The sequence below is a fragment of the Coregonus lavaretus genome, assembly GCF_964263955.1.
Source record: "Coregonus lavaretus genome assembly, chromosome: 6".
Taxonomy (NCBI): Eukaryota; Metazoa; Chordata; class Actinopteri; order Salmoniformes; family Salmonidae; genus Coregonus; species Coregonus lavaretus.
Window position 1 is genome coordinate 22698308 of NC_139993.1, and position 26817 is coordinate 22725124.

At 43.6% G+C, this 26817-nt stretch overlaps 1 protein-coding gene across 1 annotated transcript in view; it reads right to left on the minus strand.

Annotated features, from left to right (window-relative positions):
* Positions 1-26817, minus strand: part of LOC311131316 (adhesion G protein-coupled receptor D2) — a gene marked incomplete at its 5' end in the record, with an annotated part of 177426 nt that overhangs the window by 63391 nt on the left and 87218 nt on the right. The window contains one exon of the mRNA XM_084164219.1: positions 15682-15723. Within this exon, the coding sequence (XP_084020345.1) occupies positions 15682-15723 (42 nt within the window). The remainder of the gene's footprint in view (positions 1-15681; positions 15724-26817) is intronic.

Sequence of the window (26817 nt, forward strand, 5' to 3'; positions counted from 1 at the left end):
CTATAGCACGGCAAGGATACACTCGAAAGTCATAGAGTGAATTACTGATAGATAATCAAATCAAATTTTATTTGTCACATGCGCCGAATACAACAGGTTACAGTGAAATGCTTACTTAAAAGCCCTTAACACTTATTTTTCTTAAAACTGCATTGTTGGTTAAGTAAAAAATAGATAAGTAAAAAATAAACAAAAAAAACAAAAAACAAAAAAATATATATAATTAAAGAGCAGCAGTAAAATAACAGTAGCGAGGCTATATACAGGGGGTACCGGTACAGAGTCAATGTGCGGGGGCACAGTGTCAGAGTGGTGTGTGTAGATGAGTGGAAGGAATCAAGCGCAGGATCCAGGATGACTTCAATAGACTTTATAGTACGTTCAACACGTGAACAAAATAGTCGCCAACCCAACCGGGTGGCGCAAAACAATTACGCACAAAACACAATGCGTAAAACACCAGAAAAGCGCACGCAGTGCGAACTCTCGGGACAAGCCAACAACGAGAGAAAATACCCTAACGAGGCAGTCTGACACAAAACAATCACGCATAACACCTGACCCAAACACACGAACTAAATAAGGGAAACAATTAAGACACAAATAAGGGACAGGTGTTATGAAACAGACAAAACCAACAGAACATGAAACATAGAACGGTGGCAGCTAGTACTCCGGAGACGACGACCGCCGAAGCCTGCCCGAACAAGGAAGAGGAGCAGCCTCGGCCGAAACCGTGACAGTACCCCCCCCTTGACGCGCGGCTCCAGCCGTGCGCCGACCCGGAGCTCGGGGACGACCCGGACGACGCGGAGCAGGGCGCGCAGGATGACCCCGATGGAAATCGGTCAGTAGGGACTGGTCTAAGACGTCCCTCCTTGGCACCCAGCACCGCTCCTCCGGGCCGTACCCCTCCCACTCCACGAGATATTGAAGACCCCCCATCCGGCGTCTAGAATCCAGGATGGACCTCACGGTGTACGCCGGAGCCCCCTCGATGTCCAACGGGGGCGGAGGAGTCTCCTCAATCTCAAAGTCCTGGAGTGGACCAGCTACCACCGGCCTGAGGAGAGACACATGGAACGAGGGGTTAATATTTTTGTAATCAACAGGTAGTTCTAACCTATAACTCACCTCGTTCAATCTCCTCAGGACTTTAAATGGCCCCACAAACCGCCGACCCAGCTTCCGGCAGGGCAGGCGGAGGGGCAGGTTTCTGGTTGAGAGCCAGACTCGATCTCCAGGTGCGTACACTGGCCCCTCACTGCGGTGTAGGTCGGCGCTCGTCTTCTGTCGACGTATGGCACGCTGCAGATGGACGTGTGCAGCGTCCCACGTCTCCTCCGAGCGCCGCACCCACTCATCCACAGCGGGGGCCTCGATCTGGCTCTCATGCCATGGTGCCAGAACCGGCTGGTACCCTAATACACACTGAAAAGGGGTTAGTTGGGTGGAGGAGTGGCGAAGAGAGTTCTGTGCCATCTCGGCCCAGGGCACATATCTCGCCCACTCCTCCGGCCGGCCCTGACAGTATGACCTCAGAAACCTACCCACATCCTGGTTGACACGTTCAACCTGCCCATTACTCTCCGGGTGGTACCCCGAGGTAAGGCTTACCGAAACCCCCAACCGTTCCATAAATGCTCTCCACACCCTAGAGGTGAACTGGGGGCCTCGGTCAGACACTATATCCTCGGGTACCCCGTAATGCCGGAAGACATGGGTGAACAGAGCCTCAGCGGTCTGTAGGGCAGTGGGTAGACCCGGCATGGGAAGGAGACGACAGGCCTTAGAGAACCGATCCACAACGACCAGGATGGTAGTATTCCCCTGTGAGGGGGGGAGGTCGGTAACAAAATCCACCGAGAGGTGGGACCAGGGTCGTTGTGGAATAGGCAGGGGTTGTAACTTACCCCTGGGCAAATGTCTGGGCGCCTTACACTGGGCACACACCGAACAGGAGGAGACATAAATCCTCACATCCCTAGCTAACGTTGGCCACCAGTACTTCGTGCTAAGGCAGTGCACTGTCCGGCCGATACCCGGATGGCCAGAGGAGGGGGACGTATGAGCCCAACAAATGAGGCGATCGCGTACCTCGAGCGGAACGTACGTCCGACCCACAGGACACTGTGGAGGACTCGGGTCGGTGCGTAACGCCCGCTCGATCTCACCATCAACCTCCCACACCACCGGAGCAACCAGACAAGACTCCGGTAGTATGGGCGTGGACTCAACTGACCTCTCCTCTGCGTCATACCGCCGAGACAGCGCATCTGCCTTCCCGTTCTGGGACCCAGGGATGTATGTGATCTTAAACACAAACCGGGCTAGGAACATAGTCCAACGAGCCTGGCGAGGATTCAGTCTCCTAGCTGCCCGGATGTACTCCAGGTTACGATGGTCAGTTAGAATGAGGAAAGGGTGTTGAGCCCCCTCGAGCCAATGCCGCCACACCTTTAGGGCCTGTACCACGGCTAACAGCTCCCTGTCTCCTACGTCATAATTCCGCTCCGCCGGACTGAGCTTCTTAGAGTAGAACGCACAGGGACGGAGTTTAGGTGGAGTGCCAGAACGCTGGGAAAGAACGGCCCCTATCCCGGCCTCTGACGCGTCCACCTCTACTTGGAACGGTAAAGAAGGATCCGGATGCGCCAACACCGGCGCCGAGGTAAACAGGTCCTTTAGTCTCCCAAATGCCCTGTCCGCCTCAGCTGACCACCGCAAGCGCACCGGACCCCCCTTTAACAGAGACGTTATGGGAGCTGCCACCTGTCCAAAACCCCGGATAAACCTCCGGTAATAATTCGCAAAACCCAAGAACCGTTGCACCTCCTTCACAGTGGTTGGGGTCTGCCAATTACGCACAGCTGACGCCCGGTCTACCTCCATCTTCACCCCTGACGCAGACAACTGGTAACCCAGAAAGGAGACCGACTTCTGGAAAAACAGACATTTCTCTGCCTTGACATATAGGTCATGCTCCAACAGCCTCCTCAATACTCGGCGCACCAGGGCTACATGCTCAGCACGGGTAGGACTATACACCAGAATGTCGTCGATGTACACAACTACTCCCTGTCCCTGCATGTCCCGGAAAATCTCATCGACGAAGGATTGGAAGACTGAGGGAGCATTCATCAACCCATATGGCATGACTAGATACTCGTAGTGTCCGGAAGTCGTGCTAAACGCTGTCTTCCATTCATCGCCCGCTCGAATGCGTACCAAGTTATATGCGCTCCTAAGATCCAATTTTGTAAAGAACTGCGCACCGTGCAGTGACTCCGTCATAGTCGCAATCAGAGGAAGTGGATAGCTGTACTTCACTGTGATCTGATTGAGACCGCGGTAATCAATACACGGGCGCAGACCTCCATCCTTTTTCTTTACAAAAAAGAAACTTGAGGAAGCGGGTGAAACGGAGGGCCGTATGTATCCCTGTCTCAGAGACTCAGAGATGTATGTCTCCATAGCCTTTCTCTCCTCTTGAGACAAGGGATACACATGGCTCCGCGGGAGAGCTGCTCCTGACTGGAGATCTATCGCACAATCCCCCCGTCTATGAGGCGGCAGCTGCGCCGCCCGAGTCTTACTGAACGCCAGTGCCAAATCCTCATACTCGGGGGGAATCTGCAGTGCTGGCATTAGATTCGGACTCTCCACCGAGGTCGCCCCTATGGAAACACCCAGACACCGCCCCTCACATTGAGCAGACCACCCTTTAAGAGCTTTCTCTCGCCACCTAATAATAGGGTCATGAGTCATCAACCAGGGAAGACCCAGCACTACCGGATACGCAGGAGAGTCAATCAGATAGAGCTGAATTCTCTCCTCATGACCCTCCTGCGCCGTCATCTGAATGGGTGCTGTGACTTCCCTAATCAACCCAGACCCTAACGGACGGCTATCTAGGGCATGGACGGGGAAAGGTTTATCCACTGGAAGGAGGGGAATCCCTAACTCTATACAGAACTGGCGATCTACAAAATTCCCAGCTGCGCCTGAATCTACCAGCGCCTTATGCTGGGAACGAGGTGCAACCTGTGGGAAACAAACAGGCAAGGTTAGGTGCACGACAGAAAGCTCTGGGTAAGCAGGGCGCCTACTCACCTGGGGGGACCCCCCAATGCGTGACCTGCCATCTCCCCCACTGGAGGACCCGCCCCAACACCTAGCCGCGGTGTGTCCTCCACGACCACAGTTGGTGCAAGGGCCAGGTCCCCTCGGGCTCCTCCTCCTCCGTTCCCTAGCGCCAGCACCTCCGAGCTCCATAGGGCTCGGCTCGGAGGTGCTGGAGAGTGGAATGGGCGAACCCCCCCCTCCGGGACGCCCACGGGTGGCGAGCAGGGTATCCAGCCGGATGGCCATGTCGACCAGCTGGTCGAACGTCAACGACGTGTCCCTGCACGCCAACTCTCGCTGGACGTCCTCCCGGAGGCTGCAGCGGAAATGGTCGATAAGGGCCCGCTCATTCCACCCTGCATCAGCCGCTAGGGTCCGGAACTCTAAGGCAAAGTCCTGGGCGCTCCTCATCCCCTGTCGGAGGTAGAACAGACGTTCCCCCGCCGCCTTCCCTTCCGGTGGATGGTCGAACACAGCACGGAAGCGGCGGGAGAACTCCGCATAGTTCGTAGTAGCGGCGTCCATTCTCCTCCACTCGGCGTTGGCCCACTCCAACGCCTTGCCGGTGAGACAGGAGATGAGGGCTGAGACGCTCTCGTGTCCCGAGGGCGCCGGGTGGACGGTGGCGAGGTAGAGCTCCACCTGCAGCAGGAATCCTTGACACCCGGCAGTGGAGCCGTCGTACGCCCTCGGGAGCGAGAGCCGAATCCTACTAGGTTCCGGAGATGAGACGGGGGGGCTGGCCGATGGGGCTGGTTCGGTTCCTGGAGGTGTGGGAACCCCGCTGGTCTCCCATCGGTGCAGAGTATTCATCACCCCCTCCAGGGCATGACAGACCTGGTTGATGCGGTCCTCCTGACCACGAAGACGTTCAGCCATCTCGGCCGTCGGCGCGGTCGCTCCTGCTGATTCCATGGGTGATGCGTGATTCTGTCAGAGTGGTGTGTGTAGATGAGTGGAAGGAATCAAGCGCAGGATCCAGGATGACTTCAATAGACTTTATAGTACGTTCAACACGTGAACAAAATAGTCGCCAACCCAACCGGGTGGCGCAAAACAATTACGCACAAAACACAATGCGTAAAACACCAGAAAAGCGCACGCAGTGCGAACTCTCGGGACAAGCCAACAACGAGAGAAAATACCCTAACGAGGCAGTCTGACACAAAACAATCACGCATAACACCTGACCCAAACACACGAACTAAATAAGGGAAACAATTAAGACACAAATAAGGGACAGGTGTTATGAAACAGACAAAACCAACAGAACATGAAACATAGAACGGTGGCAGCTAGTACTCCGGAGACGACGACCGCCGAAGCCTGCCCGAACAAGGAAGAGGAGCAGCCTCGGCCGAAACCGTGACACACAGGTTAGTCTAGGTAATTGAGGTAATATGTACATGTAGCGTTAAAGTGACTATGCATAGATAATAAACAAAGATTGGCAGCAGCGTAAAAGAGGGGGGGGGGGGGGGATTTTCCAATGGAATGCTTTAATATTACTTTTTTTATTCATAATATATTTTGTGTGATATAATTTAATCATACAAATGTACAACTTTATGTTAAGCCTGCAGGAGTAATACATCCCAATGCTGTTACTATGCATTGTAAGACTTGGCATAAGTATGTATGACCCCTTATGTCTCGTTATCAACTTGACTAAAACTAGTTTGAGTCAGTTAAAAATGTCCTACATGGAGAGACATAATACGACTAAATAAGCATTAGGCTTTACAAATCTGTAGTCTATAACGTCCTAGATGGAGAGACATAATTAAATATTATACGCCTTACAACACATTTTAAAGGCTCATGCATGCTTATAACAACTACAAAAACATAAGTGCAGGCTTTACTGATCTGTATTCTATCGATCCTGTTTACTACTGTAACTGTGAACCATTTACGTCCAATGCCGTTTGCTCCAATGAGGCTGCTTGCTGTCACCATACACTGTACATTTGTAATGGGCTCCTGCACTCAGCCCGGCACGCCCAGGGGCAGCCCACCCCATTAGTGAATATGCATTATTTCTTATGGCTTCATTAGGCCGCGGCGTCATAATTTATGACGCCACACTGAAATACACACACACACACAAATAGTGTGTTTGTGTGTGTGTGTATATATGTGTGTGTGACAGGGGGATGTTTTGCATGCACACAATCGCTGAGTGGGCCCATAATGAAGAGAGCAGAAGGCTCCTGACAGGCAGAATCAACAGAGCAGTGTCATATTCCACACCCCTATTAATCCTGACGGGATGAGGAGTGGCGAGCGTTTGAGATGAGTTTAGATAATGTTTACTAAGCGATATTCAGGGGGAATACTGGTGTTTTTGTTCGTATCAAAGCTGAGGCAATTACGTGATATTGACTTGCCGAGCATTTGAAATGCGTTTGAGATGCGTTTAGATAACGTTTACCAAGCGCTGTTAAAGGTGAAATCCTGGTTATTTTGTTTGCATAAAAGAAAAGGTGAGAGGCAATTAGGTGACATTGACTTAATTAATAATTTGACAATGAAGGGAAGGGCCTTGTTTTAGACGATTGTTATGCGGTTAAGGCTTTCTGTTGCCTGAAGGTTTCACAGGGATGCAACCGCGGGCCTCCGATATAAATGGGCGAAAAACGATTAGCACATGAAAGACGTGCGTGTACACACACCTGCCGACATCCTTGGAGTTTATTAAAATAAAAAGTAATTAAAGAGGAGGATGAAGAGGTGACCAAGGAGAAAAAGTTAATTGGGATAAATCATGTAATCATTCATTCATGTAATTAAATATATGTCGCAATGGAGTGTAATATCAGCGGGTATGATATATGCAACATCGTGTTTTCCTAATTATGAAACCTGCAAACAAGAAGAGTATTTTCCGCCTTTGCTTGAAATGTTGGTAACTTTCATATTTCAGAATAAATTAGAATTTGATTTAATCTTTTCTACTTTTTTATTCATTGCAATCTGTGTAACATGTAACTCTAATTGACAATAAAAAGCACACTACTCATTGATGTAATTGTTCATATTCATATTTAGATTTAAGGGACACATTTAATCAAATAATATAGATCAGATATATATGATCTATCAATGTTCTCAAAGAATAATGCTGAGTAACACTTTATAATAAACATTTTATTACTGAACATTATTATATTGTGTTACCTACTCCTGTACAGTGATATAAGAAGGTTCAATATAATCCACTGGTGTCCCCTGTAGCTCAGTTGGTAGAGCATGGCGCTTGCAACGCCAGGGTTGTGGGTTTGTTTCCCATGGGGGGCCAGTATGAAAATGTATGCACTCACTAACTGTAAGTCGCTCTGGATAAGAGCATCTGCTAAATGACTAAAAATGTTTAAAAAATGTAAAATGGTGTGTACACCCATAGAGATCCCACAGATATCCCTGATTCTATATGTAATTATATGCCTACACCAATGTTGCTATTAGAAAATGAATGTAACGAGGCCAATGGACCGCGGGTCCCAACCTATTAAAATGAATAAATAATCGGGCAACTCTCCACTTATCGGAAGAAGAGAAGATGAATGTCAACACTTAGAGTCAAATTCATACACGTGCTCTCTCCTTCTCTCTCACTTTCTCTCGTCGTCTTCCTCTCTCTCTCTCTCTCATTGTATTTGTTTGAACAAATACAATGCTATTTTTTTAAGAACAAGTTAACTACTGACTTTCAGCATGCATATAGGGAAGTGCACTCAAATTGTACTGCAAAGACACAGATGACTGATGATTGGCTAAAATACATGACAATAAGATGATAGCTGGAGCTATATTTTTAGATTTCAGTGCAGCCTTTGATGTTATTGATCATAATTAGTTTTTGAAAAAAATAACTTGTTATGGCTTTACATCACATGCCATCAAACGGTTGGAGAGTTACTTATCCAATAGAACTCAGAGAGTATTCTTTAATGCAAGCTTTTCTAACGTCAGATATGTACATCCCTCAGGGCAGTTGCCTTGGGCCGTTACTCTTCTCTATTTTACAAATTATTTTCCACTTGTCTTACAAGAAGCTAGAAGCACACTCTACACATCAGCTCCTATAGCCAGTGAGCTCACTGAGACTCTTAGCAAGGAGTTACAGTCAGTTTCAAAATGGGTAATTAACAATAAAAGGGTCTTAAATACAGTTGAAGTCGGAAGTTTACATACACTTAGGTTGGAGTCATTAAAACTCGTTTTTCAACCACTCCACATATTTCTTGTTAACAAACTATAGTTTTGGCAAGTCGGTTAGGACATCTACTTTGTGCATGACACAAGTAATTTTTCCAACAATTGCTTATAGACAGATTATTTCACTTATAATTCACTGTATCACAATTCCAGTGGGTCAGAAGTTTACATACACTAAGTTGACTGTGCCTTTAAACAGCTTGGAAAATTCCAGAAAATGATGTCATGGCTTTAGAAGCTTCTGATAGGCTAATTGACATCATTTGAGTCAATTGGAGGTGTACCTGTGGATGTATTTCAAGGCCTACCTTCAAACTCAGTGCCTCTTTGCTTGACATCATGGGAAAATCAAAAGAAATCAGCCAAGACCTCAGAAAACAAATTGTAGACCTCCACAAGTCTGGTTCATCCTTGGGAGCAATTTCCAAACGCCTGAAGGTACCACGTTCATCTGTACAAACAATAGTACGCAAGTATAAACACCATGGGACCACGCAGCAGTCATACTGCTCAGGAAGGAGACGCGTTCTGTCTCCTAGAGATGTATGTACTTTGGTGCGAAAAGTGCAAATCAATCCCAGAACAACAGCAAAGGACCTTGTGAAGATGCTGGAGGAAACAGGTACAAAAGTATCTATATCCACAGTAAAATGAGTCCTATATCAACATAACCTGAAAGGCCGCTCAGCAAGGAAGAAGCCACTGCTCCAAAACCGCCATAAAAAAAGCACATGGGGACAAAGAACGTACTTTTTGGAGAAATGTCCTCTGGTCTGATGAAACAAAAATAGAACTGTTTGGCCATAATGACCATCGTTATATTTGGAGGAAAAAGGGGGTCGCTTGCAAGCCGAAGAACACCATCCCAACCGTGAAGCACGGGGGTGGCAGCATCATGCTGTGGGGGTGTTTTGCTGCAGGAGGGACTGGTGCACTTCACAAAATAGATGGCATCATGAGGAAGGAAAATTATGTGGATATATTGAAGAAACATCTCAAGACATCAGTCAGGAAGTTAAAGCTTGGTCGCAAATGGGTCTTCCAAATGGACAATGACCCCAAGCATACTTCCAAAGTTGTGGCGAAATGGCTTAAAGACAACAGAGTCAAGGTATTGGAGTGGCCATCACAAAGCCCTGACCTCAATCCTATAGAACATTTGTGGGCAGAACTGAAAAAGCGTGTGCGAGCAAGGAGGCCTACAAACCTGACTCAGTTACACCAGCTCTGTCAGGAGGAATGGGCCAAAATTCACCCAACTTATTGTGGGAAGCTTGTGGAAGGCTAACCCGAAACGTTTGACCCAAGTTAAACAATTGAAAGGCAATGCTACCAAATACTAATTGAGTGTATGTAAACTTCTGACCCACTGGGAATGTGATGAAATAAATAAAAGCTGAAATAAATCATTCTCTCTACTATTATGCTGACATTTCACATTCTTAAAATAAAAGTGGTGATCCTAACTGACCTAAGACAGGGAATTGTTACTAGGAATAAATGTCAGGAATTTTGAAAAACAGAGTTTAAATGTATTTGGCTAAGGTGTATGTAAACGTCCGACTTCAACTGTACATCTAAAACCAAAGACATTGTATTAGGTTCAGAGCATTCTCTTAGACCTTAACCTCAACTGGAGTTGTGCATAAAGGGTGTGACCATTGAACAAGTTGAAGAAGCTGAACTCCTAGGAGTAACATTGGATGGTCAGTTATCATGGTCAAGTCATATTGACAAAGGTGTTGTGAAGATGGGGAGAGGTACAGTATGTCTGTTATAAAAAGATGTTCTGTGTTTTTGACACAAAGATCAACTATACTAGTTGGTCAGGCTTTGATCTTGTCCCATCTTGATTACTGTCCGGTAATATGGTCAAGTGCAGCAAAGAAAGACCTTGCCATTAACTGTACACACAGGACTAACATCAACAATATGCATGGTAGTCTTTCATGGTTGAAGAGAAAATTGACTACTTCTCTTCTATTCTTCTTAAGAAACATTTGTGTTTTGAAAATGCATAACCACTTGTATAATCTATTTGCATACTCTTCAAACAGACATACAGTGCCTTCAGAAAGTATTCATATCCCTTAACATATTTCAAAAAAAAAATCTTTCTGGGTAAGTCTCTAAGAGCCTTGCACTCCTGGATTGTACAATATTTGCACATAAAACAATTCTTCAAGCTCTGTCAAGTTGGTTGTTGATCATTGCTAGACAGCCATTTTAAAGTCTTGCCATAGATTTTCAAGCCGATTAAAGTCAAACCTGTAACTAGGCCACTCAGGAACATTCAATGTCTTCTTGGTAAGCAACTCCAGTGTAGATTTGGCCTTGTGTTTTAGGTTATTGTTCTGCTGAAAGGTGAATTTATCTCCCAGTGTCTGTTGAAAAGCAGACTGAACCAGGTTTTCCTCTAGGATTTTGCCTGTGCTTAGCTCTATTCCGTTTCTTTTTATCCTAAAAAACTCCCTAGTCCTCGCAGATGACAAGCATATCCATAACATGATACAGCCACCAACATGCTTGAAAATATGAAGAGTGGTACTCAGTGATGAGTTGTGTTGGATTTGCCCCAAACATAAACACTTTTGTATTCAGGACATAAAGATAATTTCTTTGCACTTTTACTTTAGGTCCTTATTGGAAACAGGATGCATGTTTTGTAATATTTTTATTCTGTACAGGCTTCCTTCTTTTCACTCTGTCAATTAGGTTAGTATTGTGGAGTAACTACAATGTTGTTGATCCATCCTAAGTTTTCTCCTATCACAGCCATTAAACTCTGTAACTGTTTTAAAATCACCATTGGCCTCATGGTGAAATTCCTGAGCGGTTTCCTTTCTCTCCGGCAAGTTAGGAAGGACGCCTGTATCTTTGTAGTGACTGGGTGTATTGCTACACCATCCAAAGTGTAATTAATAACTTCACCATGCTCAAAGGGATATTCAATGTCAGCTTTTTTTTTTTTTACCCATCTACAAATAGGTGCCCTTCTTTGTGAGACATTGGAAAACCTCCCTGGTCTTTGTGGTTGAATCTGAGTTTGAAATTCACTGCTCGACTGAGGGACTTTACAGATAATTGCATGTGTGGGGCACAGAGATGAGGTAGTCATTCAAAAATCATGTTAAACACTATTATTGCACACAGAGTGAGTCCATGCAACTTATTATGTGACTTGTTAAGCACATGTTTACTCCTGAATTTATTTAGGCATGCCATAACAAAGGGGTTGAATACTTATTGACTAAAGACACTTCAGCTTTGCATTTTTTATTAATTTGTAAAAAAAATTCTAAAAACATAATTCAACTTTGACCTTATGGGGTATTGGGTGTAGACCAGTGACACAAACCACAATGTAATACATTTTAAATTCAGGCTGTAACACAACAAAACGTGGAAAAAGTCAGAGGTGTGAATACTTTCTGAAGGCACTGTACATGCCCCACCAGACACCACACCATGGGTTTCTTCACAGTACATAAAACAAAAACATATTTAATGCATCGCTCAGTTATGTATAGACCCATGTCATCGTGGAATGCTCTGCCACCAGCGCTTACTCAGGTAAAAAGCAAGTTTAGCTTTAAAAAACAGATTAAAAAAAAAAAACATATCACAGCGCCTGTCCTCTTTCTAAAGATCTAATTTAACTGTACTGTATATAAGAACATACATATGTATATATGAATAGTGTGTAAATAGTATTTTTGTTGTCCCTTATAATATCTTATGTTGTTCTTGTCTATTACTGTTCTGTACTTTGTCATGTATTTGTACATTTTATGTGGACCCCAGGAAGAGTAGCTGCTGCATGTGCAGTAGCTAAGTGGGATTCTAATAAACTAAACTTTCTCTCTCTGTCTCGTCACATCTGCGATAATTTAATCCAACGTGAGGTCATTGGATGTTACCTTCCCTGGTGATCTGGGCTGGTTTGCTTAAACGAGAGCAGACAGAACAGAATGTCTCACTCTGGCCTCTCCTTTCCGCTCCTTAATGATCTGATTTACCCCTAGTCACACACACACAAAAACTTTGATCATTCTATTCAGCTTTTGCAATTTTTCTATTAAATTTCCTTTGGATGTCAGGGGGCGAAACGTGAAGCTGCCAGTGTTTTCTGTCACACCTTCAAGCGGCGTCGAAAAAGCAAAAAAGGACAAAGCGCAAGAAAAGCAAAAAATAAAAGAGGGAGAAAAAAAGGGAAGATTATTACGTTTAGTATTTACAAAACCCCTTTTGAAAAGCAGAACGTGTACATTGGTTGCTCACAAATTGTGAAGACCCAGAGGTCAAGGAGAACATGAAGTAAGAAAATGGATTCCTGCACACTAAAAATGCCACTTAAGCAAGAATGCGACAATGATTTATTTTACAATGTGGGGGGTCAGGCCCGTGCGTCTGCTATGTCAATGCAGTGCTATGACTCAGGGACACCTCTTCACACCTCTCTGTAGAGCAGAATGATAAAAAACTAAGGGAGCAGAGAGAGGAGAGGTGTCCTAACTCTTGCGGTCACGTACTGCGTGGACCCCTGTGATGGAGGGAGGGGGGCAGAAGACGGGGATGGAGAGGGGGGTGATGGAGAGGAAGAGTGGACATTATACTGTGCCCCAGTGACAATGACCTTGCCCACTAAGTCATAGCATCAGAAGATTATATTCTTTATGCATCCTTGATGCATTGAGAGAAGTCACCCAGTTCTAAGGTATATACAGTGGGGAAAACAAGTATTTGATACACTGCCGATTTTTCAGGTTTTCCTACTTACAAAGCATGTAGAGGTCTGTGTGATTTTTAAGTAATTCATTTGCATTTTATTGCATGACATAAGTATTTGAGCACCTACCAACCAGTAAGAATTCCGGCTCTCACAGACCTGTTAGTTTTTCTTTAAGAAGCCCTCCTGTTCTCCACTCATTACCTGTATTAACTGCACCTGTTTGAACTCGTTACCTGTATAAAATACATCTGTCCACACACTCAATCAAACAGACTCCAACCTCTCCACAATGGCCAAGACCAGAGAGCTGTGTAAGGACATCAGGGATAAAATTGTAGACCTGGGATGGGCTACAGGACAATTGGCAAGCAGCTTGGTGAGAAGGCAACAGCTGTTGGCGCAATTATTAGAAATTGGAAGAAGTTCAAGATGACGGTCAATCACCCTCGGTCTGGGGCTCCATGCAATATCTCACCTTGTGGGGCATCAATGATCATGAGGAAGGTGAGGGATCAGCCCAGAACTACACGGCAGGACCTGGTCAATGACCTGAAGAGAGCTGGGACCACAGTCTCAAAGAAAACCATTAGTAACACACTACACCGTCATGGATTAAAATCCTGCAGCGCACGCAAGGTCCCCCTGCTCAAGCCAGCGCATGTCCAGGCCCGTCTGAAGTTTGCCAATGACCATCTGGATGATCCAGAGGAGGAATGGGAGAAGGTCATGTGGTCTGATGAGACAAAAATAGAGCTTTTTGGTCTAAACTCCACTCGCCGTGTTTGGAGGAAGAAGAAGGATGAGTACAACCCTAAGAACACCATCCCAACCGTGAAGCATGGAGGTGGAAACATCATTCTTTGGGGATGCTTTTCTGCAAAGGGGACAGGACGACTGCACCGTATTGAGGGGAGGATGGATGGGGCCATGTATCGCGAGATCTTGGCCAACAACCTCCTTCCCTCTGTAAGAGCATTGAAGATGGGTCGTAGCTGGGTCTTCCAGCATGACAATGACCCGAAACATACAGCCAGGGCAACTAAGGAGTGGCTCCGTAAGAAGCATCTCAAGGTCCTGGAGTGGCCTAGCCAGTCTCCAGACCTGAACCCAATAGAAAATCTTTGGAGGGAGCTGAAAGTCTGTATTGCCCAGCGACAGCCCCGAAACCTGAAGGATCTGGAGAAGGTCTGTATGGAGGAGTGGGCCAAAATCCCTGCTGCAGTGTGTGCAAACCTGGTCAAGACCTACAGGAAACGTATGATATCTGTAATTGCAAACAAAGGTTTCTGTACCAAATATTAATTTCTGCTTTTCTGATGTATCAAATACTTATGTCATGCAATAAAATGCAAATTCATTACTTAAAAATCATACAATGTGATTTTCTGGATTTTTGTTTTAGATTTTGTCTCTCACAGTTGAAGTGTACCTATGATACAAATTACAGACCTCTACATGCTTTGTAAGTAGGAAAACCTGCAAAATCGGCAGTGTATCAAATACTTGTTCTCCCCACTGTATATATATAATACTACCAGTCAAAAGTTTGGACACACCTACTCATTCAAGGGTTTTTCTTTATTTTTACTATTTTTTACATTGTAGAATAATAGTGACGACATCAAAACTATGAAATAACACATTTGAAATCATGTAGCAAAAGTGTTAAACAAACTGGTCAGTAATTATTTTGTTTTTTCGGGGGGGTTTCTTACAGGGAAGTATTATTTTAGTGAAAACAAATACGTCACTGTGAAGTACAACAACAGGCTACTTACTGTATTGTGATAGCATATCAAAGTAATTGCAGGCCATTACTTTGGTCAAAAGCAAATCAGAAGTGAGCTTAATTTCAAACATTTGAATCTCCTCAGTGAGAAGAAATCCATTTCCATTCAGTCTTGCTGAATGTAAAAGCATCTCTAGGCAGAGCAAGGTTAACATCTTGAAATGAGCAATTGGACTTCAGAAATAATTAGGCTCCACTTCAGCGCGACTATAATGTGTGATATCTGCTTATGCACATTCAACTCCCGCCCTATTTACATGGCAATAGAGAAAAAAATAACTATTTGACCAAGAGTGATTCATTCAATTGAACCTCATCCATAAAGTCAGATTCCCCCCTTTTTCATCCCGTCTTTGTATCCCAAAGTAAATCTAAATGGTAATAACCAACCATCTCAATATGATACCTCGCCACTCCCTCCCATTCCTCAAGCTGCATATTGTTTTTCCCCATCGACAAAGCGCTAGATCCTCCAGTCCCTCTATTCCTCCAGTGGCGGAGTAGCCCTATTGTCAGGATGCTAAATGGAGGACCGTGAGTTAAAAAACTTAAAGAGGCAGTGAAATATTAGCCAATGTGGGTGAGGAATGACTACGCTGAGTACCGGCCGTGTCAGTGTTTAATGGCGATGGCTGGATGCATATAAGTTAGCTCAAGCATGAAGGGCAGTGGGACGCTCATGTGGAAAGCCTCCCCCCGCTCCCTAGTCCCCTTCCTTCAATCCGTCGCCCCCCTTTTAAGCAGAGCGAGCCCATCAGAAACGTGTCATTTCTCTCATTCACTGCGACAGCCTTGAGACACAATGCAGACTTACCTCTGTGTTGCACACCCCATATATCAGGAAGATGAACAGGCCCTACACACACACACACACACACAGAAGAAAAAAAAAGTTGTTACAATCTTTTTTCTCATTTTCTCTTTTATTATCTTGCGTCATGAATAACATAATGTATTTCTATACCTACAGTATTTCAACGTATTTACACATATTTCGCTCTATGGAGAGGGAAAAGTGGACTGAGCAAAAGGCTGTTTTGTTTCTAGCGAGCCCTACAGAGTGGGTTTGGAGGACTTAAGAGAGTGGAGAACTTCTTTAAACTGGGGCACTTCTGTGAGAAAAGCATCTCTGCTTCGAGCCGATCAAAGCCTGAAACCCAAGGTTTCCTCTGGCTTTACGGAACAGAAATATTTCACCCTCAAGTGGCCATGTTCAATTTGTATTCCCTGGCAGACAGAGGCACGCAGACACACTCAGACAAACACATACACAAACAGACAGACACACAAAAACATACACACGTAGGAGTTTATCGAGAATAATCAGTCGAGGAGGCGAGTGAAGGAATGAAAGAAAAGGCAAATAAAGAAAGATATTTCAGGTTCACAAAACTCTGCGGCTAGTACTGTGCGCACAAGAATGGAATGCCCTTGGGCACATAAAGGGCACATTTTTTGGCCGTGAAAAAGTTGTGATTTTTCATTAACCCATTGTTGTCTTTATTGAATGTACAAGCTGTACATTCACCTTCACCCCATAATGCAGTCCTCTAACCTTAATAGGCACAGTGAAGAGACATGATTCACAAAGGAGGACTGCGGAATTGTCCTATCAATTCCAAGGCTGTCGTGAGTTTGGGCCTAATGTCAGACGAGGGCAGACTCTTCGAGTCCTACTCACAGTACAAACTTTTATCATTTTGCATAACCCCGGCACTCAAAATAACATATTGTTGTTTTTTCTTGCTTGCTTCTTTTCTCTTTCCTGATCTTTCGGCGGTTAGATGACACCTCTTGAATAGGCGACGTGGTCAGGGCATCAATCAAGCGCGAGTTTGGAACATCCAATTTGCCAGAGCAAGATCTCGATGCATCACCATTGACAACATGATTTGGGGGCCCCATTCGCGGTGACAGGCTTGATGGCCTGTACGATGGCACCTCCAACCCGGGCTATCGCCCAACTCCTCTGGTCCTGCTTATGTCCCCTATGGACTGCCCTCTGTCTGTCTGGTGCCATCTTAGGACATCTGTCCTCTTTATCCAGCCACTCCAATGGCCACACACACACAAAACAAAATGGATGCACCAGGAGGTGTCACTTTCAATCTAACTATTTCATTACCTGCCTCTAAAACACAAAAGTATAAAAAATTATATTATGAGATCATGAGAAAGGTGCATTTTAACCCACTTGGCAATATCATCCTGTACATAAGCTTGTTTATATGACGGTGTGGTTATAGTTAAGACACAAAAGGTTGCCCTTAAAACTCTGTATCGAAGTGCAGCACTGAAAATGTACCCCACACATACCAAAAAAACAATACCCAGAGACAGTAGGAGGTAATTTGCAACACATAACACATTGTATTGCATTAGAATCGCAAATTCCTCCTTATTGTTACAAATTAATTATCATGTTTTTGATCATTTCTTTTATTTGCAATTAATCTTTTGTTGTGTAGCGAACAAAGTGGGAAAACATCTCTCGCACATTACGAAAAATGATCAATTAGAATATAATTGAGTTAAAAATAAGTGGCATCAAAACAATGATGATGGATTGTTTAAAATGTTAATTCATTCATTTTTCTGTTAAAAACAAACATTGTAAAAATGGAGTGTATTATTTAAATGCATTGTGCGCTTTTCTAAACAGAGCCCAGTTTCTTTTGAACTCTGCAGTAAAATGGTACAAATTTATGCAAAGGATTGGCATAGTTGCTTTCAAAGTATTGCTACATATACATCAAACAAAATGCCTGAATTAATTACGACCAAACTAATTAGGGAACAATTGTATGTTTAAAAAGTTAACGCCAACAAACATTGTGTTTGCAAAAACATATATCACCCTTGAGAAATGCAGTGTGGTGCATCGGAATACAAAAAAATAACATGTGATTTGAATAAACAGTGGGGAAATGCTATGTGTGCTAGCTAGAGAAGTAGGCAGTCAAAATCCCAGCAGCACACAATTCATTAGAAGGGGTCAAAACCAAATCAACTACTCTCAAACATTGCAGTCAGAACAAATGTATAACTTTGATAAAGTAGACCCTCACACCTGGGCCCGTATACATAAAGGCTCAGTAGATGTGCTGATATAGGATAAGTTTAGCCTTTTAGATCATAATGAATAAGATTATATGGATGGGGAGGGAGACCTGATCCTATATCAGCATTTGAATACGTGCCCTGGCTTAGGACATTGAGTCGGCAAAGTGGGATACCAAACTAATGTAAGAAATACTTGTACTGACAGCTAGAATAAGAAAGTGAGACAGCACTACTGCAAAAACCCTCGTGACGAGTCGAGTCCATCCAAGCATGTTCCCTTCCCTTCACCCTCCCGACACGACAGCCCTGCGTTGAGCACAGATAAATTCCTCTCCAATTTGAGGCCATACATCAGTTAAGAGTTCCCCCTCAGATTGAGAGCGAATGCCGTGTATGTCACAATGAAGAAGGGCCCTAGCTCCTCATTACTTTGTGACAAGAAACAGAAATTCACTTGACATTCATTTAGGAGTCCTCCTGCCCCACTTTATGGATGTGTGTGCCTTCATGCTTCTCCCTTACATCCCTGCTCGGCTCAAGCCCCCTAGCCTACGTAACAAATTATTATAAATGTTCACAGATGACCACCTCCTCTTTTTCCCGTGGCCCCTCCCTAATGTGCAAAGTTAGGTAGCAGCAGGTAAAAATCTCACAAAGCCTGTTTTATTGATGACATTGTCCTTGGGAACCGAAATCTAAATGTACTGAAATGAAAACTATGATTAAGGAGAGCCAGTGTCTGAGCAAGGCGAGTGGCGGGCAGCTTTCTACTTCCCGCAGCAGAATATATAACGGCTCCTGACACCACTTCTGTACCAAATGGACATGGCCACCATAGCTGCCTGATGATGGGAGAGAAGTCAGCAAGGTGTGGAGCCCTTCCATCAGGTTTAAGCCACCGTCTGATGAGCTCAAACGGTTTCCTGGACATTATGGAATGTTCCCTTAAGGTTATCGTGAGGTTACGTCCTTCTAATTATGTTATTGTTCCTGATTATTTTGTGTGAATATTTTCAGATGACCACCTCCTCTTTTTTGTGGCCTCTTGAAAAATATTTATTTTGATTGAATGTGCCATCAGACTGATCAAGGACAGTTGTCACAGGGTTTTATGACAATTGCATTCAAATGATCTAGATAAAGTGAGAGGAAACAAAACTTTCCATTTAAATACAACCAACTATAGGTTTCAAAACAGCTTTCATCACTGTATTTTGGCTGTTAGTATTGTATGTATTGATCATAATTTGATTTATAAAACTGTTCAACTTCCGAGCAAAACACTATCGAGACGTTCTGAGCTACAGCAACTCAGAGAAATCATCCAAGTCTCATTATAGCTCAATTACGACACAAACTCAGTCATCTACAATGTTAAGGTCAGTCCAACAGAAAATTTCAGGCATTGGTGCTCTGTCAAAAAGCTATGCTTTAGCAACAAATGACACATTACAAAAGTTATATCCGTAAAATTTCTACATCACTTGAAATCTTTTCACAGACCGAGCGATTGCCCTGTCCGTAGCTTGGCAGAGGTTGGAAAATCCCACCACACCTGGCAGTCATTACGTTAAATGAGAGACAGAAGAGGTTAAAACACTGTGTGAAAAAAAGGTTCACACTTTTTGCGGAGGATACCTGCTAATGTCTATGACCCCTCTACACAAAAACAGTTTAATTAACTTGTATACATAACTTTCACTTTAACCGCTCACGGCCTGTCAAATAAAGCTGTCCGTCAAAGCCCCGAGCCCTCGAAGTTGATGCTTTGCAGGTCCTCACATTTAGATCAAACTTCTCTGTATTTCGTCCAGCTGGGATGCCGGCAGGCAGCCGCTCTGTCAGAAAGAGAGCCAACTACCAACTCTCCTGATCGAAAAGGCTTGAAGATAAAACTTGTGATCAAATCTGGCGCATTAAGCATAATGGGGAAAAATATGACATATTCAATACTATTATTAATTTTGCTGATATAACCAAATGAACGACTGCAAAAAATTCCATATTTTCAACTGAATCACTTTTTCAACATTCTGAAAAGAATATAATTAAGACGATACTTAAAAGTTTTAAGGTTTTGGATAAAATAAATGGATCTCAACAACATACCAAACATTTTATCTGCAACATTTTGGATGACACCGGTAGATTAACAGTGGTTTGCCTAGGGTGATTGATACATTAAAAAACAACAATCCTTAGTCCGTCCACACACACACAGCCTAACAGGCATTCAGGGATTACGTAAACTACAGTATTCTAAAACAAATCAAATTTTCCTTGGGTGAGGCATTTCTACATCACTCACATATGTTGGTTGGATTTCATTCTGGGCCAAAAGCCATATTAATTATGCACTCAGTTGCTGTTATAATGATGGCAGAACATATACCACTCTGAATGTAATTTTCAGCCGTCAACACAGTGCCAGTTTGCACTAGGGACAGGCCATCAAAACTCTTTTCAGATTATAGCCTCGATTCTACAATGATAAATCATTATTTGAATGGGCAAGCCTTTATATTGTTTATACCATATGTATAAAAGTGATGTACCTAAAAAATTTAAGTGATAATGGCTGAGGAAATAAATTGTGTCAGAGCCTGCACCATGCTGTAGATCTGATGTAGGCCAATAGTGGAGAGAGGACAGTGGTAACAACACAACACAACGCACGCATGCTAGAGCTGTGACGGTCATGGAATTTTGGATGACGGTTATTGGCCAGCCAAATGACCGCGGTCACCGTAATAACCGACAAAAAAACTCCTGACTGCATGTGCAGCCATAGAAATAGAATGAATAGAATGGGTGTCCCATTCAAGTCAATGATGGCATAATGGGCGGACTGGTGGCCATTGCGAGTGTACCCATAGGAGCAAAGCAGGAAGTAAAAGCAGGAAGTGTACCCATCAATATGTGCTGTGATTTGTTGATTCAACTCAACTGACATTTACAAAAAATGTATTTCATTGCATGAGCCACATCCTTTAACATAATTAATTAACATTCTACATTACCATGGAAATTATTGCATCACAATACAAGGCAGCCATTGCGAGTGTACCCATGAGTTTACAAGTCAAATTGACCTGTCGGTAAGCCCCGCTCCAGAATTTTGGGCAACCAATCGCAGCGCTCCAAAGGATAGCAACTGTCGTCGAGTCCGACACCTTGGACAAGCTCACGTTTAAATCGCATGAATGCCAGTGTAGGCTATGGCAGAAACAGAGAGTTTTCTTCCATTTTATTTTTTATGGGTAAATAATTTAACAGTGCACCAGGAGTACTTGCTACTGGGATTCCTTAAATGCAGAACCTGTTGGAGTATTTTTAGAATTATACTTTTGTTACACTGTTTGATAGCTCAGCTGGTTAGCTAGCTCCCAGTCTCATTGACCGCCAAACGTTGCTAACGCTAGCTAGCTAGCCACTTAATATAACTTGTTTTTTCGAAATGTATGTTAGCTAGCTAAGTTAGTAATGTTATGAATGCAACTCCTATCTGTTGTCGACAACAGGATACGATTTTGTTATAGCTTTGACTGCATGCTGATAGTGAATTCAGAGCCATTCCGTGGCTAGCTACACTACAAATATCATTTTACCAGGGTCCCATTAAGGAATTGTAATGACAGTCCACCACAACATACCCAAGCGTTTCCTGATTAGCAAGGGGTAGTCTGTGTTTAATTTCATTGTGTATTACAAACACAGTTTGAAATCATAGTGAGGAGATTTCGCCAGTAGTTGAATGGTCAATGTTGTCCGAGGTATCGCTGGAGAATGCTGTGGTAGCCCACAACATAACCCCCCCCCCGCCCCCCACCTTGTCACAACACAACTGATTGGCTCAAACGCATTAAGAAGGAAAGAAATTCCACAAATTAACTTTTAAGAAGGCACACCTGTTAATTGAAATGCATTCCAGGTGACTACCTCATGAAGCTGTTTGAGAGAATGCCAAGAGTGTGCAAAGTTGTCATCAAGGCAAAGGGTGGCTATTTGAAGAATCTCAAATATAAATATAAACAGTTTTTGGGTTACTACATGATTCCATATGTGTTATTTCATAGTTTTGAGGTCCACTATTATTCTACAATGTAAAAAATAGTAAAAATAAAGAAAAACCCTTGAATGAGTAGGTGTGTCCAAACTTTTGACTGGTACTGTATATATTTTTTTGGGCGGTTTTGACGGTTATTTTATTTTCATGAATGTCGTCATCCATAACAGTCGGTTACACGGTTATATGGTAATTGTGCCAGCCCTAACGCACAGGTTGTGTACGCACACACACACACACACACACACACACACACACACCGTCCCATCCCACCACACCATCCCCCACACACACACACCACAGACACACACAGTGTCAGAGTGAACGGGGGGACACCCAGGCCAGCCACCCCTGTGGAGCGGGGGGTAAACTGAGCCCAGAGAGGGGCAGTGCTGACTGTGATCACTCAGGAGAGGAGGGAGAGTTATTAGCTTAGCCCTGAAACACCTACTTAATATAGGGGCCAGCGCTGATAGCTAGCAGAGCCTAGCAGAGGTGACAGCTTTTGGACCTGCTTGAGGAAATCCAATTGAAAAGCAACGAAGAGGAACAACAAGCCGAAACAGATGTTGCTTGCTACCACTGGCGCAACGAGGTATACAGCAAGAAACAAACCCATGGCAAATTGTGATACACACACATGCACAAGCGCTTTGTACACACATGCACGCACAGACACACCACATCTTTAGTATATCACGTTCATACCTTTGTATTAAACATATGGCATGTTTATCTAAATTCATCTGTTTCTCTATTGATCATTTGGTATTGGATTAATATTCTAAACTGATATTTGCCAAATAGAACAAGTTATCAACTAATTCAAAATACATTTTGAATAAAATGGATCACACATAATACAAAATATATACTAGAGGATTTCTACTAATTTCAACATGAAAACAATTTACATCCAACAGATATTAAATTTTTCAGGAGAAAGCAAGATTTAAAGCAAGGGTTCTCAAACATTTTGGGGCTGGGACCCCTTTTGTGATAGCAAAATAATTTGAATAAACTCAAGTTTTACTATGACTTCGGCACTACATGGCAGGAAGAACCAAGTCTTGGGCACTGGGAAGGAATATTTTAAAGGGCCGCATCTCTTGGCATCAGAGAGAAAATGTTGCAGTTTCAAGCTAATTTCCTGCAATTCTACACATTTTGTCATGGGGAACAGATTTTTGTTGTTGCAGCTTTAAAGATAATATCCTGCAATTCTACACATTTTGCTATGAGGCAGAGAGAAAACTTTGCAGTTTTAAAGTCAAATTCCAGTGCATTTATGTCCCCCACAAAACAAAACAAATTTTGGGGGGGAATACAAGAACTATTGAGTTGAACATTTGATAATTGGTGGAGTACTGTGGATACCAATATCCCTGTGAGCATCCCAGGCCCATGTTACCAATGGTTAAAAACATACATTTAAGATTAATAATATTACATTGTATTACACCCTCTAAACTTATTCCACGGATCCCATGGCCAAAATTCAAAGTTGTTGAAGAATTCAAAGTAGCCTAGAAAAATACTTTCAATTTCACAGAGGACCCTAAACACCAAATACTGTTCTGGTTTTCAGGAGAGAGTTGTCAAATCAAATCAAATTAATTTTATTGGTCACATACACGTGTTTAGCAGATGTTATTGCGGGTGTAGCGAAATGCTTGTGTTTCTAGCTCCAACAGTGCAGTAATATCTAACAATTAATATCTAACAATTTCACAACATATACCCAATACACACAAATCTAAGTAAAGCAATGGAATTAAGAATATATAAATAAATATATGGATGAGCAATGTCAGAGCGGCATTGACTAAGATACAGTAGAATAGTATAGAATAGAGTATATACAGTGGGGAAAAAAAGTATTTAGTCAGCCACCAATTGTGCAAGTTCTCCCACTTAAAAAGATGAGAGAGGCCTGTCATTTTCATCATAGGTACACGTCAACTATGACAGACAAATTGAGGGAAAAAAATCCAGAAAATCACATTGTAGGATTTTTTATGAATTTATTTGCAAATTATGGTGGAAAATAAGTATTTGGTCACCTACAAACAAGCAAGATTTCTGACTCTCACAGACCTGTAACTTCTTCTTTAAGAGGCTCCTCTGTCCTCCACTCGTTACCTGTATTAATGGCACCTGTTTGAACTTGTTATCAGTATAAAAGACACCTGTCCACAACCTCAAACAGTCACACTCCAAACTACACTATGGCCAAGACCAAAGAGCTGTCAAAGGACACCAGAGACTAAATTGTAGACCTGCACCAGGCTGGGAAGACTGAATCTGCAATAGGTAAGCAGCTTGGTTTGAAGAAATCAACTGTGGGAGCAATTATTAGGAAATGGAAGACATACAAGACCACTGATAATCTCCCTCGATCTGGGGCTCCACGCAAGATCTCACCCCGTGGGGTCAAAATGATCACAAGAACGGTGAGCAAAAATCCCAGAACCACACGGGGGGACCTAGTGAATGACCTGCAGAGAGCTGGGACCAAAGTAACAAAGCCTACCATCAGTAACACACTACGCCGCCAGGGACTCAAATCCTGCAGTGCCAGACGTGTCCCCCTGCTTAAGCCAGTACATGTCCAGGCCCGTCGGAAGTTTGCTAGAGTGCATTTGGATGATCCAGAAGAGGATTGGGAGAATGTCATATGGTCAGATGAAACCAAAATATAACTTTTTGGTAAAAACTCAACTCGTCGTGTTTGGAGGACAAAGAATGCTGAGTTGCATTCAAAGAACACCATACCTACTGTGAAGCATGGGGGTGGAAACATCATGCTTTGGGGCTGTTTTTCTGCAAAGGGACCAGGACGACTGATCCGTGTAAAGGAAAGAATGAATGGGGCCATGTATCGTGAGATTTAGAGTGAAAACCTCCTTCCATCAGCAAGGGCATTGAAGATGAAACGTGGCTGGGTCTTTCAGCATGACAATGATCCCAAACACACCGCCCGGGCAATGAAGGAGTGGCTTCGTAAGAAGCATTTCAAGGTCCTGGAGTGGCCTAGCCAGTCTCCAGATCTCAACCCCATAGAAAATCTTTGGAGGGAGTTGAAAGTCCGTGTTGCCCAGCGACAGCCCCAAAACATCACTGCTCTAGAGGAGATCTGCATGGAGGAATGGGCCAAAATACCAGCAACAGTGTGTGAAAACCTTGTGAAGACTTACAGAAAACGTTTGACCTGTGTCATTGCCAACAAAGGGTATATAACAAAGTATTGAGAAACTTTTGTTATTGACCAAATACTTATTTTCCACCATAATTTGCAAATAAATTCATAAAAAATCCTACAATGTGATTTTCTGGATTTTTTTTCCTCATTTTGTCTGTCATAGTTGACGTGTACCTATGATGAAAATAACAGGCCTCTCTCATCTTTTTAAGTGGGAGAACTTGCACAATTGGTGGCTGACTAAATACTTGTTCCCCCACTGTACATATGAGATGAGTGATGCAAGATATGTAAACATTATTAAAGTGACTAGTGTTCCATTTATTAAAGTGGCCAGTGATTTCTAATCTATGTACACTACCGGTCAAAAGTTTTAGAACACCTACTCATTCAAGGGTTTTTCTTTATTTTTACTATTTTCTAGTTGTAGAATAATAGTGAAGACATCAACACTATGAAATAACACATATGGAATCATGTAGTAACCAAAACAGTGTTAAACAAATCAAAATATATTTTATATTTGAGATTCTTCAAATAGCCACCCTTTGCCTTGATGACAGATTTGCACACTCTTGGCATTCTCTCAACCAGCTTCACCTGGAATGCTTTTCCAACATATGCGGACCACTTGTTGGCTGCTTTTCCTTCACTCTGCGGTCCGACTCATCCCAAACCATCTCCATTGGGTTGAGGTCGGGGGATTGTGTAGGCCAGGTCATCTGATGCAACACTCCATCTCTCTCCTTCTTGGTAAAATAGCCCTTACACAGCCTGGAGGTGTGTTGGGTCATTGTCCTGTTGCACCTTCGTCACCACACTGTCTGTGTGGGTGGACCATTTCAGTTTGTCAGTGATGTGTACGCTGAGGAACTTGAAGCTTTCCACCTTCTCCACTGCGGTCCCGTCGATGTGGATAGGGGGATGCTCCCTCTGCTGTTTCCTGAAGTCCACGATTATCTCCTTTGTTTTGTTGACATTGAGTGAGAGGCTATTTTCCTGGCACCACACTCCCAGAGCCCTCACCTCCTCCCTGTAGGCTGTCTCGTCATTGTTGGTAATCAAGCCTACTGCTGTTGTGTCGTCTACAAACTTGATGATTGAGTTGAAGATGTGCTTGGCCACGCAGTCATGGATGAACAGGGAGTACAGGAGGGGGCTGAGCATGCACCCTTGTGGGGCCCCAGTGTTGAGGATCAGCGAAGTGGAGATGTTGTTTCCTACCTTCATCACCTGGTGGCGGCCCGTCAGGAAGTCCAGGACCCAGTTGCACAGGGCAGGGTTCAGACCTAGGGCCTCAAGCTTAATGATGAGCTTGGAGGGTACTATGGTGTTGAATCCTGAGCTATAGTCAATGAACATCATTCTTACATAAGTATTCCTCTAGTCCAGATGGGATAGGGCAGTGTGCAGTGTGATGGCGATTGCATCGTCTGTGGATCTATTGGGGCGGTAAGCAAATTGAAGTGAGTCTAGAGTGGCAGGTAAGGTAGAGGTGATATGATTATTGACTAGTCTCTCAAAGCACTTCATGATGACAAAAGGCGATAGTCATTTAGTTCAGTTACTGTTGCTTTCTTGGGTACAGGGACAATGGTGGCCATCTTGAAGCATGTGGG